Here is a 24,487-nt window from a genome sequence, read left to right on the forward strand (position 1 = left end):
TTCTAAGCACATGGAAATATCAGAGCACAAAACATAAAAGAAACTTGCCCTCATGAATGTACAGTGTAGTTGATGAAAAAAGACAATAAGCAACGCGTCTGAGGTGCATAGTATGATAGAAGATGATGGTCCCATGCAAATAAGAAAATAAGAACAGTGTCAAGTGATGAACAGTTCAGAGGTCTGTGATGGGTTAAAGCGGTAAATTGGGTTCCATGTTTGGACTCAGTTTAGACGACATTTGAGGCAACACCTTAGGTGGTGCAGGAGAGCAGCTTTGTGTCTTCATTTCGAATTATTATGTATTCATTATCTTGCCTTATTGCATGAAATAGGACCTCCAACATAATACTGAATAAGAGTGCAGAGAGTAGCTATCCTCCTTTATTTTTAATCGCATAGGTATATTAAAAATTTTTTATACAACAACAATTTATTGAGGTGAAATTCACATCACATAAAATCAACCATTTTAAAGTGAACAATTCAATGGCGTTTAGTAATTTCACACTTGTTCCAAAACATGTCCATCATTCCAAAGTAAAGCTCTGTACCCATCAAGCAGTTTCTCCCCATTTCCCCCTCCCCCCAGGCCCTGGCAGCCACCGTTCTGCCTCCTGTCTCTGCAGGTTCATCTACTCGGAGCCATCAGACTAAAAAATAATTTTACTGAAGTACAACTGACAAATAAAATTGTATATATTAAAGTGGACAGCGTGATGATTTAATATACATATACATAGTGAAATAATTACCAAAATCAAATTAACACATCATAGACATATTTTAACAATGGATCATGAGGCATGGTCCTTGCGATAGGAGTTTTTTTTTTAAAGATTTTATTTTTTTTTCCTTTTTCTCCCCAAAGCCCCCCAGTACATAGTTGTATATTCTTCGTCGTGGGTCCTTCTAGTTGTGGCATGTGGGACGCTGCCTCAGCGTGGTTTGATGAGCAGTGCCCTGTCCGCACCCAGGATTCGAACCAACGAAACACTGGGCCGCCTGCAGTGGGGCGCACGAACTTAACCACTAGGCCACGGGGCCCGCCCCGATAGGATTTTTTTAAAGTTATTTATAAGATTAAGGAAAATCCCTTCTATCCTTCATTTAATCTCTCTCAAAAAATATATATACTTTTTTGAACACCTTAAGTGTAAGTTGTGAACATTATATCCCTTGACCAGTGAATATGCTAGTATTTTCTAAATAAATGGACATCTTACATAATCTGACTGCAACAATCAAAGTCAGGAAATTTAATGATGGTACAATAAAAGTATGAAATTCACATACCATTTTCAGTTGTCCTATTAATGTACTCGATGACTAATTTTCCCAGTCCAAAACCAAATCCAATGTCAAGAATTGCATTTGTTTTTCATTTGTCTTTATTTTCCATTGATTTGAAACAGTTTCTCACTCTTCCTTTGAGTACCATTTTCTTACTATTTTTTAAAAATGCTCGCTAATTGTTTTGTGACATTACCTTCAGTTGATGAGGAGTGGGTTTCCTCATGATTATTAAGTTTATGCATTTTGGTGGCATGGATACCACAGAAGTGTTTCTTCGTTCTTCTCAGTGCATCTTATCGGGGGCACATGATGTCTGCGTCTCAATATTGGTGATGACAACTTGGTTCACTTTGCTACAGTGATTTCATCTGGTCTCTTTTCATAAAAGTTACCATTTTTTCCTTTATAATTATATATTAGAAGAGCCTCTGAAAGTATGAAAAAATAGTGTTCTTCATCAGTCTTTCACTAAATTCACGATTTTCTAACTCCATCAAACTGTGTACATTTTACTTAGCTTTCTACAGTAAAGTATACATATTCCTTCTCCCTGCTTTATTAATTCATTCATTTATTTCTCTGTGGACAAATCATTTATGTCTTTAAACAGATTTAATGAGGTATAGTTTACACACAATAAAATTCACCATTTTAGGTGCACACTTTGATGAGTGTACAAATGTGTAGTATCATCGTGTACCCAACATGACAATCATGATGGAAAAGACTTCCATCAGCCCATAAATTTCCTGTGCCCTTTGCAGTCCATCCCTTCCTCCCAGCTTCAACCTGAGCAACCACTGATATGCATTGGCAGTATATTTTGGCCATTTCAAGCTTTTCTTACGAATTGAATCATACCACATAGTCATCTGTCTCTGCTTTCACTTAGCAGAATGTTTTTAATAAGCAACCATGTTTTTGTTTGTGTCAGTAGTTTATTCTTTTATATTAATCAATCATATTCCATTTTATGAATCTACCACAAATTATTACCCATTCACAAGTAGACGAGCATTGATATTTCCTCCCCCTAAGGATCCTGGCCATTATGAAAAAAGCTGTTGTTGTTCCGAATATTTGTATAGAGGTATTTCTGCAACTCATGTTTTAATTTTTCTTAAAAATAAATCTACAAGCAAGGTTGTTGTGTCACATGACTTTTATTTTATTTTTTATTGTATATATATATTTGTATATGCTTATCAGTATTAGAAACTACAACATTTCAATTTCTCAAATAAGAAATTTTTGTTTCCACTGGCTGCATCAAAGAACTAGAATCGGCAATGGCACAGGAATCTGTGAAGAAGTGTAATTAGGGTTGTGTTGGCCAGGGCATCCTCCAAAGCTAAGATGACTGCCTGGAGTTAGGCCACTTGTGCTGACCCTTGGGTCTCAGCCTTTGTCAGGGACGGGGTCCTTTTCAGAGGAAGAAAGGCAGCAGCCGTCCAGAGAACTCCATCATTTGTACTCGCGGCATTACTGTCAAGAAAGTATGTTTTCTCCCTTTGCTGTTCACTTAGTTGATCCCAAGGGTATCCCCAGGTAGTTAAGGGTCCAGGAGAGGGCTACCCTCCTTCAGGACCGTGGCATCAGGAAAGAGATGGAGGCCAAGGGAGGCTACCTCTTCCTTCAGGTGGGATACATCAGAGTCCAGATTTGGCCCCCTCCTGTATCAAGGCCTTGGTGGTCATGCTGAGCTCACGGGGTGTTGCTTTCATGACCCAGGAAATAATGAGTACCTGGGTGCAGAGTGTCACAGATTCAGGTCCTGGGAGAGCCTCCATTTCCAAGAGGGCTCAGCCTGCAGCCATTGGTTGTTGATCTAAGGGCATGTAACGCGGAGTCAAAAAAGGCAGCTTTTTGCACCAGAAGCCCCTGGGTAACTTATTGCCATCGTGGGTGGTCCAGAGACTCTAGGAAGCATAGGAGGTGGTCATCAGAGCTTCCACCATGGAGTCGCCAGGAGGCACTAAAAGAAGTGCTTGTTGTATAGCCGTCTAAACTGAATCTAGGGCTTTCTGTTGTAGAGGTCCCAAAGTGGGCCAATTAGTGGCTGAGTGCATAAATAAGCCTTAGCAGTATTTGTAGCTGGAGAACATGTTGCCTCTAGAAGCCAAAAAGACCCAATAGGTTTGGCCTGCTTGAGATTGATTGAAGCTGACAAAACTGGAAATTGCCTTTTAACTATATCAGGAATAGAGTGGTCCTTAGGCACGCTAGGTGAACCTAAGAATTTCACTGAGGTGGCATGACCCTGAAGCTTAGGTGGGAAATAGCCCACCTGCTCTAAGTGCAATGATGAGTGTTTCCATGTCCTGTGTGAGTGTCTAGTGAATCCCCTCGCAGGAGGATGTCATCACTGTAGTGCCATATTTGGGTGCCTGGGGACAGCTGGATCCAACTAAGGTCTTGCCAGTAGAGGTTGTGTGTCATGGCTGAACTTTTGTGGTATCCCATGGGCAACTGAGTGAAGGTGTATTGTGTTTCTTCGAAGGTGAATAACTGAATTCACCTTTGAAGGTGAAAATGATTGAGAGGCTGTTGAAATAGGCACTGAAGAGAACATTTACAACAGCAAAGTATTTGCCAGTGAAGATTGAATGGCCTTGTTTATCTCAATGATGTGAGGTATGGTAGCCTTAATAGATGGCATCATGGTAGCAGTAATCTACCATGAGATGCTATGCCCCGTGGGATTCTTAAATATCTATTGTGGTGTCTCAGATGTAAATGAAATTGGCTGCTTCTCATTTCAAGTCAATGCATCTAGCTAACTTGTATGTTAAATCTATTTTTTGATACATCTTCAAAATTATTTCTGGCCCTTTATCATTTTATTTTCTCTTAATTGTTTAAATTGTTATTTTGCATACTAGGACTTCTGCCAAAAAATTCCTTTTGCTTTTATTTCATATTGAAATTTACTTGGAAATTTTCCTTCAAATACATATGAGGATAAATTTAACACCAACGCTTGCAACCCCTGCTGGATGACTGCGGACAGCTGTGCAATTCAGCTGGTGAGATGTGCTCTTTGAGATCCAGCCCTGAATTTGTGGCAGGGAGACAGTCTGTGGCTATTTTCTGAATTATTGCCAATTTTACAGAATATCTTTTATGTTTTCAATGAAATTTCTGGTTGCGGGTGTATAAGTGTGTACCAAAACATCAAAATGTACATCTGAAAGCTGTCCAGTTTATATGTTAAATCAATTATACCTCCATTAAATAAATACTCAAAACTTGTCATTCATAATCCTTTTACTTTGTTTTATTATCATTTATGTTCTCAAGGTTATTTGCAGCTATAGAAGCAGTATGGTGGAAATAAAACTGTGTGCTTCTGGCAACTCTTCCCAACTCCATGTTCAGTAATATCATGTTGGCAGTTAGAAAACAGCCATGGTGGGAGTATTTACACCGGGGAAATTGGCAAACAATACAAACCAGGATTTAATTAATTCTATTCTTGAAAGTCTAGACTTTAGAATATGTGAATTTTGCAGATTAAACTTAAAAGTGTATGATATATGTGGTCATTACATTGTGCCTAGCACAAATAAAATTGAGAAACAAAAATGAGCTGTTTATTTGTTAAAAGGGAAAGAGCCACAATTCATATAAAAGAAAACAGGCAAAAGATATGAACATATATTTTACCAAAAAAGATGTACAGATGGCAAATAAACACATGAAAAAAATACTCAAATCATGAATCCTTATGGAAAGGCAATCAAAACTACTGCTTGCTTATTAAAAGGGTAAATTCAAATAACTGACCATAACAAGAATTACCAAGGATGTGGAAGAACTGGAACTCTCACACACTTCTCGTGGGTACGCAAAAGTGAAGAACCATTTTAGATCACAGTTCAGAAGTTTCTTAATAACCTGAACATTCACCTATCCTATGACTCAAGCATTGTACTTTGAGTTACTAACACAAGAGAGGTGAAACATACATACATACATACATACATACATAAAGAGTATCATACACAAATGTTCCAGCAGCTCCATTTTCAATAGCCAAAACTGGAAGTTATCCAAATGCCCATAGACATGCGATTGGATAAACAAATGGTATCTCTGTAGAAAAGATACTACTCAAAACAAAAAGAATGAACTAGTCATATAAACATCATTGAAGAATCTCAAAATACATAAAACCATGAGTGGAACCAGAAAAAAAATAAATATTTTATGAATCAAATCACATAAAATTCTAGAAAACACAAACTAATCTATTACAAATGAAGGTAAATCAATGATTGCCTAGAGGTCTGCAGAGGAGAAGGACAGTTTATAAAATGGCATGAGGTTAAATTAGGGGTGATGGAAATGTTCATTATCATGATTAGGAAGAGGTTTCATGGGCTTATATATGTATGTCAAAATTAAACAAATTGTACACTTCAAATAGGTGCAGTATATTGCATGTCAACTATACCTGAAAAAAGCTTTATAAAATGGTTCAAAAGAAAAATCTAGATCTCCTACTCTTTTCAGAAAATCAGGTTTGGCAATCCTATATTGACTCTCTTTCCTAATGCCTTGGAGGAGCAGCCTTGTCTTAGTGGTAGCAAATATTGATGAGCAATGAAGTTTGTTTCCACCTGGGTCAACAGGAATGCTGGCTAGGTCACAGAGCCACATCACTGGACTAAGGGATCTCACTTCAATCTATGGCCTGTGTAGCAATGGCCTTTTGGTGAATACCCCAGAAAGTCTAAGAGAATCCACAAAACCAATAGCTTTATTTTCTTTGACAATTATCTCAATTACAAAACATACATACGCTTGGAGGTCCTGAGAACTTCTGTGAACACTGTTCCTTCACAGTCACAGTCACTGGAGTATTTTTTGAACAACTTTAGGAGGGGCACATTCCATTTACTGCAGTCTCCTCCACTCCAGTGTTACTGTACCAAGTATGGTTCCCCCAGGGCCCTGTAGTCTTACAGTGACCCTAGCCTAGTGAATTTGGAGCATCAGGACACATGGCTCCTTTGTAGGACCTGGGGTAGAGACTCCCCTCAACATTGCTGAGTATTATATAATGCCCAGTGTGAACAAGAAAATAATTCATGCTGTTCCCAGAAGCACTGGAGGTTGTCACAACTTCCTGCTCTTCAGGTTGTTCTCTGAGCTCACAAAAAATCCTGACACCCAGTCCACAAATTAGGACCCCAAAACCCTACAGTTTTTCCTAGGAGATCTTGAGAAACAATGTAAATTAGGCCAAAATTGAAAAGAGAGGTATATTCTTCCATCATACTGCTCTCTCTCAGACACACAAAGCATTGGAGCCCCACAAAAGCTGTTCACTCCTTAATGCTGGCCGAGCCCAACTGTTTCCAAATCACCTCATGCAGTGAACAGAACCCTAAGATCAAAGGTGGCTTAAAAAATAACGCCTTTATTATTGCAAAAACAAAGCAACACAAGGCAGGCAGCTCCCAGGTTGTCCACTTGGGGGCTGGGAAAATCCAAGATAAGTGTCACATGAAACAGACATGTTGTCCTTGAAAATGTGGTCCTTATTGACAAGCAGCAGAATTCAAGATTTCCTCCAGCAAGTGGGGAGGAGATAGAGGTCAGCTTCCCTAAGCCCACTGGGGTGATAACCGATGCACACTGTGTGGACCCGGCAGGTGGCAAAAGTGCAATGAAGTCTTCCACAGAAACTGGCAGTGACATAAACCTGGCAAGGGCCCTGGGCAGGTTAGAAAGTATAACACAGCTCCTTAAAGATTCCCACATAACTGGAACTTAAGGAGAATCTCTCCACTGTGGATTGTTTAAGCATTGGCTTTAATTCAGGAAGATGGCTCCCTCACAAGTTCTCTCTTCCAGTGTAATTATATTAGGAAATTGTACATCCTCTGTACATGGAAGGCTTTTCTCCAGTGTGAAGTCTCTGGTGTTGAATGAGGTCAGATTTGCAGCTAAAGGATTTCCTACATTCACTGCACTCAATAGGTCTTTCTCCAGTGTGAACTCTCCAGTTCTGAGGTTAGAGCTATGGCTAAAGGATTTGCCACAATCTCCACACTCATAATGCCTTTCTCCTGTATGGACTTTCCGATGTGAACTGAAGCTAGAGCTCTGCTTAAAGGATTTCCCACGTTTACTGCACTCATAAGGTCTTTCTCCAGTATGTAGTCTCCTGTGGTGAATGAGGCTGGAGCTTTGACTAAAGGATTTCCCACATTCACTACACTCATAAGGCCTTTCCCCAGTGTGAACTCTCTGATGTATAATGAAGCTGGAGTAGTAAGTAAAGAATTTTCCACATTCACTGCACTCATACGGTCTTTCCCCACTGTGAACTTTCTGGTGCTGAATGAGGTTACATCTTTGGGTACAGGCTTTTCCACATTTGTCGCACTCATAAAGCCCGTCTCCAGCAAGGACTCTCTGGTCCTGAACAAGTGTGTCCGTGCAGCTGAAGGCTGTCTTGCATTCTCCCCAGTTGTGATGACTTTTTCGACTGCGAAACACAGCCTCACACTCACTACTGTTTGGCTTCTCCCCAGTGTGAGTGAGATACTGACGGATAAATTCCATGCTGGCTAAAAAGTCCTTCCCAATCTCCTCACATGTAAGGGACTTCCCTGATGCAGGGACTGTGCAGTCCTTCATAAACGAGGCTCTGTCCACATACCTTCTGAAGGGTTTCTCTATAATGTGCTGCCCCTGTTGAAGGTTGGCAGTGAGATAGAATTGTTTCTGACATGTGTATGTTTCCTGCCCAAGATATGTTCCCTGGTGCTCAGCCAAGGGCAAAACTTCTCTGAAGATCAGGACACCCATCTCAAAGGGTTGGGACTTCCGGGGAGATGAGCCTGCCCTAAGAGTCCCGACCTGTGACTCTCCTTGTACAGAAAGGCTCTGTTCAGAAGGTGCATCTCCATCTTCCACTACACAACAACCTGAAAGCAAAGAAGTGACAGTGAAGTACACATTGAATTTATTGGGAGGGGGCAAAACCATCACAAATGCACATGTGATACATTCAGGAACCAGTCCATGGGACTGCTTTCAGTAAAAGGGAGCTGAGGTCTGACTGAGGAAGCAGCTGTTATGCACTACTAGGGCCCCTAAGGTCACAGGACTGGACAGGCCTATCAGGCACAGGACACAAGGCAAGGGCAAGGCCCAGAGTGAAAGGCACATTATTCTTCTGTCAATGGCTTTTAGCGGCATTACGTGTGCTGGTGCCATGTGATGCTGTGCAGAGGTCTATGTCCAGCCCCAGGAAAACCTGACTGGCACAAAGTAACTGGTGTTCAAGGATTATTAAAACACACGGGCACAATTCAGGACACAACATTGTTGGAAAGTACTGTGGAGGGAGCAGTGTGAGAGTGAGATAAGCAGTCCAGAGAATGCGGATTAGCCCTGAGCTGGAGTCTGAATAAAAATGACTAGTAGAAAGGACAAGTTGGCACAGTGTCAAGAATGGAGAGGGAAGGTAGAAGTGAGATGTGGCCACTGGCAATGGCATCAAAACACAAGCAGGACAAGTTCGTGGGATGATGTGAACACAGCCCTGACATAACATCTTCCCCTAATTGCCATTCACCTGGGTCACGCCCCCTGTGAGCCCATCTTGTTGAGACTGGAGTCATGTCCATCCTGTGAAGCACAGAGGACTCTTCTCCTAGCCACAGCTGACCAGTACATTGGGCCTGGAAGGCCCAAATCATAAGGGAGGGACAGGACAGGTCAGTGGCTAGTACTGGACAAGAACAACTCAGCACACAACAGGTGACAGGAAAGATATTTAAATAGTATATGAAGTACCTCCAACCATAGACAGGATATTAAGGTAGGTAGGTAGGGAAAATGGGCAGTGACGAGGGGGTCCAGGCATGTTGGTCTTCAGCTGTGATGAGCTCAAGGTATCGCGTTGTTCCATTCTTTTCTAAGCTGTGATGGATATCTCCTAGGTGTGTTTCCCGCGTGTGGTCAGCCTGTTCCCAGAGAGAAACTCATAGAACAAAGTTTTAATTTATCAAGCTATCAGGGAGTAAATACATAAGCAGAGCCCATAAATCAGGAAAGCATGTGAATTTTTTCAGAGTACTTGCAGAGCACTGAGCAGTCACGCAGAGGGAGGGGCTGGGGCCATGTAGCATTAACAAGGTGGCCTCGCTTATGTTCACTTACACAAGCTTTGTTGTTACAAATGAAATAGATTTGTGGTTCTGAAAGGGCTGTTCTTCATATTCATTTGTTACCCCTGTTCTTTGTTCCTAGTTTTTGTCTTCCATGCTTTTTCTACCTTTTGTGGTTTTAACTGAGCATTTTATATGATATCATTTTCTCTCCTTTCTTAGCATATCAGTTATACTTATTTTTTTTTTTTTTATTTCTTACTTTTCAAGTCATTGCACTAGAGTTTGCAATCAACATTGACAACTAATCCAAGTCCACTTTCAAATAACACTACACCACTTCCCAGGTAGTGTGAGTACCTTCTACTAACAAAACAAGCCCACTTTTTCCCTCCAGTCTTTTCTATCATTGAGGTCATTGGTTCCACTTATATAGAAGCATAATAAGCATATATATATACACACATACAAATAAGATACGCAGATAGAATATATTGTTGGTATTACTATTTTGAACAAATGGTTCTCTGTCAATCAATTCAGAATAAGAAAAAAAAAAAACACTTTTTATTTTTCCTTCGCTTATTCCTTCTTCAACGCTCTTCTTTCTTTATCTAGATCCGAGTATCTGACCAAGATCATTCTCCTTGTCTCTAAAGAAGTGCTGTTACATTTCTTGGAAGGCAGGCGCTATGGTCTGAACGTTTGTGTCCCCGCAAATTCATGTTGAAATCCTAACCCCTGAAGATGATAGTGTTGGAGCCGGGCCTTTGGGAGGTGCTCAGGGCACCAGGTTGGGGCCCGCGTGAACGGGACCAGTGCCCTTAGGAAGAGCCTCAGAGACCCCCAGCTCCTCCCCGCACGTGAGGACGCAACAAGAAGGGCTGACTCCGCACCGGGAAGAGGGTCCTCACCGCAGAACTCGCCCAGGCTGGCGCCTTGACCCGGGCTGCCCAGCTTCCAGCGCTGGGAGAAACCAACGCTGACTCTCACACGCCACCCCGCCTGGGGCATTTCGGCACAGCGCCCCGAACGGACCGAGCTGGCAGGTTTACGGGCCACCAAGGCCCTCACCTTTTGCTTGGCTGACGGAGGCTCCGTCTCCCTGCACCGATGGAGAGTAATTTTGTGGGCACGCAGCTCTAGGAAGGTCAGTTTGCTCTCAACACTGCCGGGCTTCGTTCCTCTCCTCGCTCGCGGCGTCTGAGGAGACGGCGGCGGTCGCTCTCGGTCCCCTAGAGGGGAGGGGTTTCCCCTCGGGCTTCTTTCACGAAGGTCCCCTGACTTCGATCTCCCGTCGTTTGCAAACGACATGCTACCCGGGGGTCTCGGCATCTTCCCTGCTGAGCGGTCTCTGGGCGTCTGCGTCTGGGGCTCGCCGGCTGACGGCCGTCTCTCCCTCGACGACAGACCTCGGACGCCGAGTCGCCCGCCGACGTCCCCGCGCCGCCAGGGGGCGCCCGAGCGGCGGGACCGGAGGCTCCGCGCGTCCCGGGCCGCGGGGCGGAGGGCGGGGCGCTGCCGGGCGGGCGGGAGCGGGGTCGGCGCCGGGCCGCGGCATCAGGGGCCTCCCGGGCAGCAGCGCAGGGAGCCGTGGGCGGGCGTACCCTCGGTCCCACGCGGCCCGGGTCTCGAAGCGGTGGCGCCGCGGAGGAAAGGCCTGCCCAGGGTCCCGGGGGCGCGGGGGCCGCCGCCCCAGCGGGAAGGCGGGAGTCCTCCCGGAGTCGGGGCGCCGGGAGAAGCGGCCCACAGCGCGGGGAACGCCCGGCAGGGGACCCCGCTGGGAGACCACCCGGCAGTGAGGACGGAGGGAAGGGGGCCAATGGCGAGACGGACAGCGGTCCGAGGGGACCCGCTCACAAGGTCCCGGGTGGGGTCGGAGGCGCCACCGTCAGCTCTGAGCCCTCGTCGCTAAGGCGAGGCCACTCGGGTCTCCGAGACCCCCGACGTTCGGGGAGGACCCTCGCCGCTGACCCGCGTGTGAGGCCTCTGCAGCCTCCCGCCTTCCCGCAGCCCCGCAGCTGCTGCCCGGCCTGGGGGAGTGTCCCGCACACGCCGAGGCTGGTTTCCCGCCAAAGCCCGCGGACCCGAGTGGAATCTTGCGCTCCTTCTCTGAGCACATCCCGCTTCCACTGGGAGCACTGACACTTGGGGAATTGGCAAACACTACGCACCGGGGCTAGATTTCCTGTATTACTGAATGCCGGGACTCAAGCGATGGACGTTAAGGTCACAATGCAGACGAAACTTAGCCATGTAGGGTGTTTCTGGCCATGACATTGTGTGTGACAGAAATCTTTGTGAAAAACAATGAGGAAATATCCTTCCAGTATTTACAATGACTCCATTCAGAAAAAATGTCACTCACACCGTTTAACAGAGTAAAACTCCAAAATGTCTTTGTGTTTCAGACTCTCATTTGAAAATGAAGAGGGAAATAGCCATAACTCAATTGTAAGAAACTAGGCAATTGGAAGGAACAGAAATCGTACAAAAAATAAACAATTGGGAAATAATGAAAAATGCTCAAAATCACGAATTCTTTGGGCAATGCAATTAAAACGACACTGAGATAGCACTACACACTTATTAAAAGGCTGACACTGAAGACCCTATCATGTACTTAAAGGGATCTGGAGGAAGTCGACCTCACACACTCCTGATGCGAGTGCAAAGGGAGCAATCATGGTAGATCACAGTCTGGCAGTTTCTTCTAGAGTTAAACATTCATCTACCCTGTGGTTCAGACATTGCCCTCTTACTTACTGACAAATGATAAAAGAAACATATAAAGAACTGACACGAATGTTTGTAACAGCTTTATTTTCAATAGTAAAAATCTAGCAATATTCTAAAAGCCCATAAGCAGATGAATGGGTATATCAGGGGTATATCCAAAGATAAGGATATTACTCAGCAAAAGATGAGCTACTCATATATCATCATTGCTGGGTCTCTAATTATGAAACATAAAGGAAATCAGAAAAAACAATAAACAGTTTATGATTCCAATCATATAAATTCAAGGAAATGCAAAGGTATCTACTGTAGGAAAGTAAATGATACGGTAGCTGGAGAGGTGGGAAGGTCGAGCAGAGATCACGATAGGATGTGATGTAAATATACCGAGACACCTAAGGTCATTCTCAGGACTGTGATGATGGTTTCAGAGGTTCATACCTATGTCAAAACTTATCAGAATTGTACACTTTAGATACATGCAGTTTAGTACATGTGAACTATACCATTAGCCTTACAAACTGGCTCAAGACTGCGGCCGGCTTGGTGGTACAGGAGTTAAGTTTGCAGGCTGTCCTTTGGCAGCCAGGGGTTCCCTGGTGAGGACCTAGCACCATTCCTCATGCCACACTCGGCAGCATCCCACATAAAACAGAGGAAGATTGGGAACAGATGATAGCTCAGGGTCAATCTTCCTTACAAAAAAAAAAAAAAAAAAGGCTCAAGAGGAAGGAAAATCTGTATGTCCCACTCTTTTTGGAAAAGTTTACAACCCTACATTGTGGTGGTCTAGCAGTTAAGATTCAGAGCTCTCACTGCTGGGGTGGGTTGATAATCGGTCAGGGAACCCCACAAGGAAAAAATCTCTGCTACTCTCAAATGCACTTGAAGTTCTCACACCAACCCTCTTGTCAGGATCATCACTGAGCCTCCTGAATCACAGCATCCAGGCCTCAAATGAGGACCAGAAAGCCCTGCAGTCTTTCCTGGGAGGCTGTGAGCAGCAATGGAAATTCTGTCAAAAGTGGCAAGTTATTTTCTGTCATCACACTGTCTCTCCTCAGGCAAAGTATGAGACACCTAAAAAGTCTTTCACCCCTTCATGCTTGTAGAGCTAAAATCTGTTTATGAACTACCCGACACAGTAAATAAACACCTTAGATGAAGGAGGATTTAAACTGTAAGGCCTTCATTATTGTATCAGACAAAGCAACGTGCAGCACGCAGTTCAAGTTCATGACTTTGAAGCTGGAAAAGTTCATCCCAAGTATCATGTGACACCACACGTCCTGAAAAAGTCAGTCATTCTCTGCAAGCTGCCAGCCCAACTCATGGTATTCTCTGGGCCAACAGTGACTCAGGTCCATGTGCAAGGTAGTCAAGGCAGAGGGAAAGCTGACCCCCGAGGGCTCAGGTGACTGCTAACTTGCTCTAATACGTGGGAGAACAGAGGTCAGCTTCTCTGAACACACTGGGGTGGTGACTGACACACACTGTGTGGACCTGCCAGGTGGTAAAGACGAAATGGTTTAGCCACAGAAACTAGGAGTGACATAAATCTAGAAAGAGCCTTGGACAGTTTAGAAAGGACAACATACTTACACAACTTTCCCTCATGACTTAATCTTATAGGAAATCTCCCCACTGCCATGTTCAGATGTATGAGTATCAATTCCAACAGATGGCTCCTCAGTTTCCTCTGGTGTCAGTCCACTAAATAGGAAACTGTACATTCCCCTGCCCATCTAAGGCCATTCTCTAGTGTGAACTCTCTGATGTTGAGAGAGGGTAGATAATCTCATAAAAAACTTCCCACGTTCACTGCAATCATAAACCTTTTCTCCTGTGTGAATTCTGATGGTAACGGAGATGGGGCCTAGAGATAAAAGACTTCCCACACTCACTGCACTCATAAGGTTTCTCTCCAGTGTGAACTCTCTGATGACAACGGAGTTTGGAGCTAGAGATAAAAGATTTTCCACATTCACGGCACTCATAAGGCCTTTCTCCTGTGTGAACTCTCTGATGATAACGGAGGGTGGAATTAACGGTAAAAGATTTTCCACATTCACTGCACTCATAAGGCCTTTCTCCTGTGTGAACTCTCAGATGATATGTGAGGGTGCCACTACTGGTAAAAGATTTCCCACATTCAATGCACACATAAGGCTTTTCTCCTGTGTGAATTCTCTGATGATGATGAAGGTGGGAACTAGAGATAAAAGATTTGCCACATTCACCACATTCATAAGGCCTTTTTCCTGAGTGAACTCTCTGATGATAACTAAGGCCAGAGGTAGAGGTAAAAGATTTGCCACATTCTCTGCACTCATAAGACCTTTCTCTATTATGAATTTTCTGATGTATTGAGAGGTTAGATTTTTGGCTAAAAGATTTCCCACATTCATTACACTCATAAGGCCTTTCTCCAGTGTGAGCTCTCTGGTGTTTACTGAATTGTGATCTATCCTTAAAGGTTTTTCCACATTCGCTGCACTCATAAGGTCTTTCTCCAGTGTGAACTCTGTGATGATAACGGAGGCTTGAGCTAGAGGTAAAAGATTTCCCACATTCACTGCACTCATAAGGCCTTTCTCCTGTGTGAACTCTCTGATGATAACGAAGGGCAGAACTAGAAGTAAAAGATTTCCCACATTCACCACATGTGTAAGGCCTTTTTCCTGTATGAACTCTCTGATGATAATAGAGGGTAGAACTACAGGAAAAAGATTTCCCACATTCACTGCACACATAAGGATTTTCTTCTGTGTGAATTCTCCGGTGCTGAATGAGTGTGCACCTATTTTTAAAAGATTTCTCACACTCACGGCACTCATAACGCCTTTCTCCCATGTGAACTCTCTGGTGTTGACGAAGGTTAATGCTGGAAGTAAAAGTTTTCCCACATTCAGTGCATTCATAAGGCCTTTCTCCTGAGTGAACTCTTAGGTGTGTAATGAGGAGATATCTTTGGGTAAAGGACTTCCCACATTCACTACACTCAAAAGGCCTTTCTCCAGTGTGAACTCTGTGATGATAACGGAGAGCAGTACGAGTGATAAAACATTTGCCACATTCACTGCACTTGTGAGGCCTTTCTCCAGAATGAACTCTCTCATGATAACGAAGGTCAGATCTGGAGATAAAAGACTTTCCACAATCACTGCACTCATAAGGCCTTTCTCCTGTGTGAGATCTCTGATGGTAACTGAGGGCAGAGCTAGAGGTAAAAGATTTCCCACAGTCACTACATTTATAAGGCCTCTCTCCAACTTCAACTCTCCTGTGCTGAATGAACACAGAGCTATGGCTAAAAGGTTTTGCACATTCACTGCACACAAAGCTGGTCTCTCCACTGTGCCCTCTCTGGGGATCAATGAGGACAGATTGGTGGCTTAAGGATTTCCCACATTTGCTACACTTCCACAGCCTTTTCCCAGAATGAATTCTTCGATGTTGAACAAGGGCCGAGCTTCGCCTAAAAGATTTGCCACATTCTCTACACACATGAAGCCCTCTTTCAGGGTGGACTCTCTGGTGCATAACAAATGAGGATTTGTACCTGAATGTTTTCCCACACTCACGGCACACAAAACACTGTTGTCCAGTGTGGACATCTTGGTCCTGAATAAGTGTGCCTTTGGGGCTGAGGGCTTTCTTGAATTCTCCCCAGGTGTAATGACTTCTGCTTGGTGAAGTGGCCTCACACTGGATGATTTTGTTTGGCTTCTCCCTGGTATGAGTGGTCTGTTGCTGTCGATGTCCCAAGCTGGCCAGGAAGTCCTTCCCAACCTCCCCTGACGGACAGGGCTTCCCCGAAACATGGAATCTGCAGCTTTTCACAAATGAGGCCATTTCCACACTGCTTCTGAAGGGTTTCTCCCCCATGTGCTGTTCCTGGTGCCGTTGAAACTTTGCACTGAACTCAAACTGTTTCGCACAAGCCCCACACCTCAACAGCTTCAGGCTGTGTTGTGTTCCCTGCTGCTCAGCCAAGTGGAAAATCTCTCTCAAGACTGGACCACACATCTCACAGGGGTGGGTCTTCTGGGAAGATGGGGCTGCCTTGGGAGCCCTGGCAGCTGAAACTTCTACAGAAACGCTCCGTTCAAAGGGAGCCTCCAGACCCTCTGCTCCACAGCAGCAACCTGAAGGCAAAGAAATCCTGGTGAAGTACATGTTGACCACAGGGAGGGGCAACCCCAGCACAAACGAGCATCTGTCTCATCTCACAGTGAATCTATGGGATGCTTTTCAAGATAAGGGAGTTGGAATCCAGTTGAAGGGGAAGCTGGCTTTTGTGTATTACTGGGCCCCTAAGGTCACAGACTGTTGGAGACCTCGCCAGGAGAAGGATACAAAGACAGCATGTGACACAAGGAGGAGAAGCAGCATCTACACTTTGTTCTCTGCCCACAGCTTCCTGCAGGACCTTTTCTGCTGCTGATGTGAGGCTCAGCAGAAGGTGTAGCCAAGCCCATGAAAATCTAATCACATCAGATTTGCTGCTGCTCAAGGTCAATTTAAGGATATGTTCACAGTTCACAGCCCAACACAAGAGGGCCACTGGTGGAGAACACTGCAGAAGAAGTGGTGAGAAAAATGAGTCATACATGGAGTCCAGAGAGGTGGAGATTATCCCTGGACTTGAAGTCACACAGGAAATGACATGTAGAACTGACAACTTACCAAAGTGTCAATATGGAGAAGGCAAGGTAGAAATGGAGGGTGGCCACAGGCAATGGAACCAAACTTGGATGAACAAGGGAGGCTCCTGCTACGATCTGAACACGGGCCTGAAGCACACTGTCCCCAGCTGCCACTCAGCAGACCCAGGTCCCCGAGCCCAGCCTGCCATGGCTGTAGTCATGTCTATCCTGCGACACACAAAGAACTCTTCCTCCTAAGCCTTAGCTGGGCAACTGCATGGGACACGGAGGCTACAAGTCCTAAGGGAATGACAGGAGAAGTGAATGGCCTGCACTGTCCCAGAGCAACTCAGCCCACAACAGACCACAGAAAAGAGATCCAGGTGAGTGATCTCAGTGGGCTGGAGGAGGAATCCAGCCTTTGCCACCAACAAGAAACAATTAGACAGCTATCTATGATCAAAATTGGCCCTTGGAGGGCTCAACAGCCCAATGAAAACACCACAGCAACACAGTGGAACATAAAACAGAGAATAACCACACAGAAAAGATCACTGAGGACAGTGACTTAGTGAAGACACCTGGAAACGACCAGGAAATAAGAAGGGTAAGGCTGTGTGTATCAGCCAAAGGACAGATGCCATCATGGTCCCCAATGGCCTGCCCTGCAGAGGACCCTAGCAGCCTCTGCTGCAGAGAACCTCCACGGCCCCCCGACACCTGTGGCCAGCAGCAGTATGCACAGCAGAGGAGGCCAAGTGTTTACAGACATGGACCCCCCATCTCCCTGCTCTTCAGAGACACTGGCAGTTTTCACACTAAGGTAACTAACAGCTATCACCAAGGGAAACTTGCCAGAGAATAATTTGCTAAGCTGCGCCCCTGCGAGAGCAGAAGCTATTGCTTCATTCCATGAGCAGAAGCCATCCCTTCAACCCTGCACACACCCCAGACACCAGAGCCACAACTGCTCCAGGGTTGCCCATGCTCCACAACCTTACTCCAAGACTATCACCCAAGCGCCTGTACCTCAGGCACCAGAACCATGGCTGCTGTGGGCTAGCCAGCTGCTCAGACCCCAGAGACACTGCCTGTGTTCAGTCCTGGTCAGAGGCTTCATCACTGCTCAGTGTATGACTGCATCTTACAACGTGAACTCAATGCCGCTGCAGGCTATTCAGCATCTGGGACCCTAGAACTACTACTACTCCACATCTGTTCACACCTTAGAACCCAGATCCATACCTGCACCACGGACACCAATGCCGCCACCACCACCATGAAGGCACCCAAGAACCAGACTTGGCATTAAGAGGGAATCCCAGACAAAATATTTCCCGTGGGAGAAAGAGATCAGGAGGTCCCCAGTGGTATTCCCCACTGCTGTGAACACCTACACCCTTAGCTGTTGAAGACCCCTGCAATCTCGCTGATGCTGACCTCAGGTGACATAGCTGCACAGACACTAAACTGCTGGGCTTTCCTGTAGTAGGAACTGTCAGACCCCAAAGATGGTACAGCTACACCCTCACATAGGTGAAGAGCTTCCTCACCAAAACCTTTCAGTCAAATCTAGAAGAAGTGACTGCTCCATGTATTGTATATAGACACCAGCACAAGGCTGCAAGAAATACAAAAATACAGAAAACATGACACCCCTAAAAGAACACAATCAGCCATCAGTAACACCAAAAAAATGTATATCTATGAACCATCAGACAAAGACTTCAAAGTAATTGTTTTAAGGAAGCTCTGCAAGCTACAAGAAAACAGAAATAAACAACTCAACAAAATACGGAAAACAACATGCAAACAAAACAAGATTTTCAACAGAAAGATAGAAAATACAAAAAAGAACCTAACAGAAATAACAGTGCTGAAGACTATAATGAATGAAAAAATGCAATAGAGAGCATCAATAGCCAACTTGATCAATCCAAAGAATGAACATGAAACTGAAGGTAGGTCCTTTGAAATCATCCACTCAAAGAAAAAAGACAAAAGAACTACAGAGTGAAGAAAGCCTACCTGAATTATGGGACATCATGAAACAAAACAGTATTCCCATTATGGGAGCCCAAGAAGGAGAAGAGAGAGGGGAAGCGGTAGAAAGCTTATTGAAAGAAATAATGGGGGCCGGCCCAGTGGCGCAGCGGTTAAGTTCACATATTCCGCTTCTCAGCGGCCCGGGTTCGCCGGTTCAGATCCCGGGTGCAGACATGGCACTGCTTGGCAGCCATGCTGTGGTAGGCATCCCACACATAAAAAAAAAAAGTAGAGGAAGATGGGCACAGATGTTAGCTTAGGGCCAGGCTTCCTCAGCAAAAAAGAGGAGGACCGGCAGTAGTTAGCTCAGGGCTAGTCTTCCTCAAAAAAAAAAAAAAAAGAAATAATGGATGGAAACATCTCAAATCTGGGGGAGAAGTGGACATCCAGGCACATGATGCTCATAAGTCCCCAAACAAGTTCAATCCAAATAGGACTTCACCAAGACATATAATAAAATAAAGAAGTAATGAAAAAGAGAATGCTGAAAACTGCAAGAGAAAAGAAACTCATCTTATACAAGGGAACCATCATAAGGATAAGAGCAGTTTTCTTTGCTGAAACACTGCATAGCAGGGGAGAGTGGGATGATGTTCTAAATGCTGAAAGAAAAAAACTGCAAACGAATACTTTACCAGCAAAGCTGCCCTTGAGAAATGCAAGAGACGGGGCCGGCCCTGTGGCCGAGTGGTTAAAGTTCCACGCGCTCCACTACAGTGGCCCAGGGGTCACGGGCTTGGATCCCGGGTGCAGACCTACTCCACTCACTAGCCATGCCATGGCAGCGTCCCACATACGAAGTGGAGGAAGACTGGTACAGATGTTAGCTTAGGGCTAGTCTTCCTCAGCAAAAAATTAAAAACAAAATAAAAATTAAAAATAAAGAAATGAAGGAGAGAAAAAGACTCCCAGACCAACGGAAGCTGAGGGAATCATCACCACCTGACCCACCCTCCAAGAAATGCTAAAGTTCTTCAAGCTGAATTGAAAGTACAGTAATTAGTAACACAAAAACATAAAACACACTGGTAAAGGTAAGTATACAGTCAAATTCAGAATACTCTAATACTGTAATGGTGCATTAAACACTCAACTCTAGTATAAAGGGGAAAAGATAAAGAGTATGAAAAATAACTATACCTGTAATAATTTGTTAATGGTTACACAATATAAAAGATGTAAACTGTGACATTAAAAACATAAAATGTATATGGGGGGAGTAAAAGGCTAGAGTTTTTGTACATGATCCAAGTTAAATTATCAGCTTAAAATACAAGGCTGTAACTATAAGATGTTTCATATAAGCCTCATGGTAATGACAAAGCAAAAAACTATAGTAGATACACAAAAGAGAAACAGAAAGGAATGAAAGCATATCATCACGGAAAATCAGAGGAGGACAGCAAGAGAGGAAGAAAGGAACCAAGGAACTACAAAACACCAGACAATACTTAACAAAATGGCAATAGTAGGTCCTAATAAAATTCTCCAATGAAAACACATACAGTGGCTGAACAGAAGAAAATACCAAGATCCTATGCTGCCTACAATAGAGTAACTTTAGCTTTCAGGACACACACAGGCTGCAAGTGAAGGGATTAAAAAAGATACTCCATGCACATGGAAACCTAGGGCGCAAGGGTAGCAATACATATATGACATAAAAGGGACTTTTAGTCAAAAGCTGTCGGAAGAGACAGAGAAGGTCATTATATAATGACAAAGAAGTCGATCCATCAGGAGAACGTAACGACTGCATGTATATATGCACCATACATCAAACCATCTAAATTAAGTATTAAGCAAATACAAACAGATCTGAAGGCAGAAAAAACAGCAAGAGAACATTAAGAGGGAACTTCAATATCCCCCTTTCAATCATGGGTAGATACCCAGACAGAAAATTAATAAGGATATATTTGAACTGAACAACACTTTAGTCCAAATGGATGTAACAGACATATAAACAACATTCTATGCTACTTTAGCAGAATACATTCTTCCCAATGCATATGGAATATTCTCTAGGACAGATTGTCTTATGTCAAGTCTTAACAAATTTCAGAAGACTAAAATCATATCAAGTACCTCCTCCTAACACAATGGATCAAACTAGAAATCAGTAACAGAATGAAAGCTGAAAAATTCAAATATGTGGACATTAAACAACACACCCCTAACCAATCAAGAGGTCAAAGGAAAACAAAGAAATATCTTGAGCCAAAAGAAAATGAAAACAAAACATATGGAATGGGCAAAAGCAGTTCTAAGAGGAAAGTTTAAGAGTGATAAATGCCAGAATTAAGAAAAAAGAAAGATCACAAATAAACAACCCAACTTTACATTCTGAGGAACTAGAAAAACAACAAACTAAGACAAAAGTTAGCGGAACAAAGAATAGCAAAGATCAGAGCAGAAATAAATAAAGAAGAAGCTATAAAAATAATAAAAAGGGACCAGCCTGGTGGTGCAGCGGTTAAGTTCGCCTATGCTGCTTCAGCAGCCTGGGGTTTGCCAGTTCGGTGCAGACCTACACACCACTAGTCAAGCTATGCTGTGGCAGGCATCCCACATATAAACTAGAGGAAGATGGGCACGGATGTTAGCTCAGGGCCAGTCTTCCTCAGCAAAAAGAGGAGGGTTGGTGGCAGATGTTAGCTCAGGGCTAATCTTCCTAAAAAACATAAATTAATAAGATCCACAATGCTAAGAGCTAGTTTTCTGAAAAGATAAACAAAATGGACAAACCTGTAGCCAGACTAACTTATAATAGAAAATTCAAATGAATTAACTCACAAATAAAAGAGGAGGAATTATAACCAATAGCACAGAAACACAAAGGATCATATGACTACTATGAAATGCTATACGCCAACAAATTAGATAACCTAGAACACACAGATAAATTCCTAGAAACATACTACCTACCAAAACTGATTCATGAAGAAACAGAAAATCTGAATAGATGAATAGCACGTAAAGAACTGAATTGGTAATCAAAAATCTCCCAAGAAAAGGCCACAGACAGATTCACTGATGAATTCTATCAACATTTTAACAAGGATTAACATCAGTTTTTCCCAGAGTCTTCCAAAAATTAGAAGATGAAGGAACACTTCCAAACTCATTTCAGGAGGCCAACTCAACCTGATACCAAAGCCAGACAAGGACACTACAAGCAAATTACAGGCCAACATCCCTGATGAACAGATGTTAAAAAACTCAACAAAATCCTAGGAAACCCAATTCAACAGCACATGAAAAGAATCATACACTGTGACCAAGTGGCATTTATCCTTGGGATGCAAGTAGTTCATCATAAGGAAGTCAATAAATGTGGTAGACCACATGAACAGAATGAAGCAAAACACCATTTGATCATCTCAATAGATGCAGAAAAGCATTCGAGAAAATTCAGAACCCTTTCATGATAAAACCTCTCAAAAGATTAGGCACAGAAGGAATGTACCTCAATATCACAAAGGTCATATATGATAAGCCCACAGGGACCAGATAAAAGCTCTTCCTCTAAGATTAGGAACAAGTAAAGGATACCTACCCCCATCACTGCTGTTTGAAACAGTACTACAAGTCCTAGCCAGCACAATAAGGCAAGGAAAACAAATGAAAGTTCTCCAAACAAACAAAAAAAGAAGTAAAACTGAATTTGCAGATGACACGATCTTATATAAAGAAAACAATAAAACCTCCACTAAAAAACTGTCAGAACAAATAAATGAACTCAGTAAATTTGCAGAATACGAAAATCAAGACACAAAAATCAGTTGCATCTACACACTCATCATAAAATATCTCAATAAACATTAAGAAATCAGGGGTCAGCCCCATGGCCTTAACAGTTAAATTTGGCGTGCTCCACCTTGGCAGCCGGGTTTGGTTCCTGGGCGCAAATGTACACCATTCATCAGGGGCCATGCCGTGAGGGGGACCCACATACAAAACACAGGAAGATTGGCACAGATGTTAGCTCAGGGAGAATCTTCCTCAGGAAAAAAAAAAAAAGAAAAGAAAGAAATTAAGACATCAATCCCATTTATAACAGCATGAAAAACAACAAAAGACTGATAAATAAATTTAATCAAGCAGGGAAAAGATGTGTACACTGAAAACTATAAGACTCCAATGAAAGAGACTGAAGACACAAATACATGCAAACACATTCCATGTTCCTGGATTGGAAGAATTATGATTGATAAAATATCTCTATTACCTAAAGCAACCTACAGATTCAATGCAACCTCTACCAAAATTCCAACAGTATTTTTACCAGAAATAGAGAAAGAATGCTAAAATTTGAATCACAAATGACCTCAAATCTTGATCAAAAAGATAAAAGTTAGAGGCATCACACTTCATGATTCAAAATATATTATACAACAACGGTAATCAAAACAGGACAGTACTGAAAAAAAAAGACACACAGACCTATGAAACAGAACATGGAACTTAGAAATAAACCCACACTTACACAATCAACTACTTGCCAAGTGTGCCAAGAACACACAATGAGGAAAGGATAGTCTCTTGAATAAATAGGAAAACAGGATAAGCACACACAAAAAAATGAAACCAGAACCCTATCCTAAACCACTCACAAAAATTAACTTCAATTAGGTTAAAGGCTTAAATGTAAGACATGAATATATACAACTCTTTGAACAAAACAGAAAAAGCTCCTTGACATTGATTTTGGTAACGATTTTTTGGATATGACACCAAAAGCACAGGCAACAAAGGCAAAAATAAACAAGTCGGGCTATATGAAACTAAAAGGCTTCTGCATAGCAAAGGAAGCAATCAAAATAAAAAGGGAGAAAATATTTGCAAATGTTGCATCTCATAAAGGATCAATATCTAAAATATATAAAGTACTCACACAACTCAATAGCAACAGAACGATCCAGTTAAAAATGGGCAAAGGACATGAACAGATGTTCTATGAAAGAAGATCTACAAATGGCCAACAGGTATATGAAAAAATGCTCCTCTTCACTAACCATCAGGAGAATACAAATCAAAAGCACAGAGAGATATCACCTCACACCTGATAAAATGGCTACCATCAGAAAGAGCAGAGATAACAAGTCTGGGGGAGGGTGCAGATGTAAGGGAACTCTGGTTCACTGCGGTTGGCATGTAAAAAATAAATAAATAAAAATCATAGAAACAGTAGAATGCCAGGAGCTGGGGCATGGGGGAAACAGGGTGACGTTCGTCAAAAGGTACAAACGTGCAGTTATGAGTAAGTTTTGAGAATGTAACATACAGCATGGTGACTGTAGTTCATACTCTACTGTATACCTGAAATGTACCGAGAATAGATGTAAAGCATTCATAACAACAACAAAATAATAATAAGGTAACTTTACGAGGTGATGGATGTTTAGTTAACTTCACTGTGGCAACTATTTCACAATGCATATATATATATATATCAAATCATCACGTTATACATTTTACTATACAGTTGACGTCCATATCCATGGGTTCCACATCCGTGGATTCAATGAACCATGGATCAAAAATATTTGAAAAAAGAAAATTCCAGAAAAGTTTCAAAAAGCAAACCTTAAATTTGCCAGGCACTGAGAACGATAGTGAATACAC

At 43.0% G+C, this 24,487-nt stretch overlaps 1 protein-coding gene across 1 annotated transcript in view; it reads right to left on the reverse strand.

Annotated features, from left to right (window-relative positions):
* Positions 1–371: 371 nt before the first annotated feature.
* Positions 372–24,487, reverse strand: part of LOC100062486 (zinc finger protein 256) — a 58,855-nt gene continuing 34,739 nt past the window's right edge. Inside the window, 4 exon segments of the mRNA XM_070225044.1 lie at positions 372–7,314; positions 7,317–7,786; positions 13,917–14,021; positions 14,023–16,312. Coding sequence (XP_070081145.1) covers positions 7,169–7,314; positions 7,317–7,786; positions 13,917–14,021; positions 14,023–16,312 — 3,011 coding nt within the window. The 3' untranslated portion in view covers positions 372–7,168.

The sequence above is a fragment of the Equus caballus genome, chromosome 10 (assembly GCF_041296265.1).
Source record: "Equus caballus isolate H_3958 breed thoroughbred chromosome 10, TB-T2T, whole genome shotgun sequence".
Classification (NCBI taxonomy): domain Eukaryota; kingdom Metazoa; phylum Chordata; class Mammalia; order Perissodactyla; family Equidae; genus Equus; species Equus caballus.